This window comes from Entamoeba dispar, genomic scaffold, assembly GCF_000209125.1.
Source record: "Entamoeba dispar SAW760 scf_1105229464195 genomic scaffold, whole genome shotgun sequence".
NCBI lineage: Eukaryota > Evosea > Mastigamoebida > Endamoebidae > Entamoeba > Entamoeba dispar.
In genome coordinates this window covers 392-2,198 of record NW_001856071.1, presented here as the reverse complement: position 1 = coordinate 2,198, position 1,807 = coordinate 392, and the positions used below count along the sequence as shown (strand labels likewise).

The 1,807-nt window shown below is 22.3% G+C and overlaps 1 protein-coding gene across 1 annotated transcript, besides 5 other annotated features; it reads left to right on the top strand.

Annotated features, from left to right (window-relative positions):
* Positions 1 to 27: 27 nt before the first annotated feature.
* Positions 28 to 804, top strand: EDI_160790 (uncharacterized protein; the record flags this gene model as incomplete). The annotated part of the gene is made up of 1 exon (XM_001741911.1): positions 28 to 804. One exon carries the CDS (start codon positions 28 to 30, stop codon positions 802 to 804), a length of 777 nt encoding a protein of 258 aa, XP_001741963.1.
* A 281-nt stretch (positions 805 to 1,085) lies between these two features.
* Positions 1,086 to 1,259: a microsatellite.
* Positions 1,260 to 1,360: 101 nt separating this feature from the next.
* Positions 1,361 to 1,537: a microsatellite.
* Positions 1,466 to 1,663: a microsatellite.
* A 15-nt stretch (positions 1,664 to 1,678) lies between these two features.
* Positions 1,679 to 1,755: a microsatellite.
* A 24-nt stretch (positions 1,756 to 1,779) lies between these two features.
* Positions 1,780 to 1,807: part of a microsatellite that runs on past the window's edge.

Sequence of the window (1,807 nt, the reverse complement as noted above, 5' to 3'; positions counted from 1 at the left end):
GAAATTGAGAAAATTGCAAAAGAAATAATGTCATCAACAATAAAGAAAATAGTTAGATTTCAATGTAGTGATAAACCAGCGAGTAGATACAATTGCAAATTAGGTGGAACACCTTATTTACCAAAAGGATTTGAATATCCAAAAGACTTAACTACTGGGAGTCCATTGTCTTTTATTATGCAAATCAATTTTGAAGAATTTGAAGCATTAGAAAATTATCCAACAAAAGGAATTTTACAATTTTATATTTTAATAGATGATTCAGAAGAGTATGGAATTAATTGTGAAGACATAACAAAACAAGAAAAGTTTAGAGTTGTTTATTTTGAAACAATTGAAAAAGATGAATCCAAATTACAAGAAGCACCAACCATCGAATGTGACGAGGAAATTAATCCAATAAAAACACCTTGTTTATTAATTCCAGAACATGGAGAAATGGGAATTTCACCTAGTTGTTATCAATTTAATCAAATTGTTGATAAATATGCAATGAAATATGAAATAGATGAAGCAGAAGAAGAAGATAATTTGAGTGATTATCTTTTTGATTTCTTTCTTGTTGAAGAAGACATTCATATTGGTGGATATTCTGCATTTGCACAAGAAGATCCTCGAGACATAACTGGTCAGGACAAAGACCTTACTGAAACTCTTCTTCAAATTGGAAGTATTCCTGGAGCATCAAATGGTTCTGATTATACAATGTGGGGAGATTGTGGTATTGCTAATTTCTATATTAGTTTGGAAGATCTTAAAGCATGTAAATTTACTCGAGTTGGCTATACTTTGGATAGTTGCTAACACTTTTTAATTCAATTCCTTTTGAATATCTTCTATTTGATATTCTACAAGTTCATATTTCAAAGATAAATGAAAGTTTGTTTGAATAATAACATCAAACACCAACATAAATAATTCAAAAATGAATTGTTTATTTAAAGTTGTGTTTAGATAACATATGAGTTAAATAACTTTTCATTTAATCTTCTTTTCTTTTTCATGATTCTTATTAATTAGTATGAACTGAATGAACATGTTTTCATTTCGATTTTATTTTTATTATATCTTTCTTCATTTTATTCAATGAAAAAATGAAATAAGAGAAGAAATGAAGAGAAAGCATGATATAAAAGAAAAAAGTGAAATTAGGAAGAAGAAGATGATGAAAAGAATAAAAGAAGAAAGTTGAGAATATAAAAAGAAAGAAGATAAAAAGGAACAATTCAAAAAGAGATAATAAATAATAAAAAGAAAGATTAAATAAAGTATTTTTATTACAGAAATTAGAAATATACAATAAAAAGTGTCTAATCTATTGATGCAAAATAATCAACAACATTTTAATGATATAAATTATTTTATTCATTTTTCTTTTTATGATTTTTATTTATGTTCATTATTTCTTCTCTTATTTTGATTCCCAAATATATATTTCATTATTTCATTTGTTTATCATTCTTCATTATTTGATATATTATTTTATTCATTGTTAATTTATGTTTTGAATATTATATTTATCATTTATCATTTATTTTATCATATTTTATTAAATATTGAAATATTATATAAATACTTTATTATTTAATTTAATTTATCAATTAATACATTCTTTTATTTATGTTTTATTCATTGTATTATTTTTTTTATTTTATTTCATATTTAAATGTTCATTTTAAATATAAAATAATAATAAAAATAAAGAAAGAAAAGAATAAATTAAGAATGAATAAAAATCAAAGAAAATAGAATAAATGATTTCATAATTATTTATCATTAATTATATCATTAATTATATTATCATTTA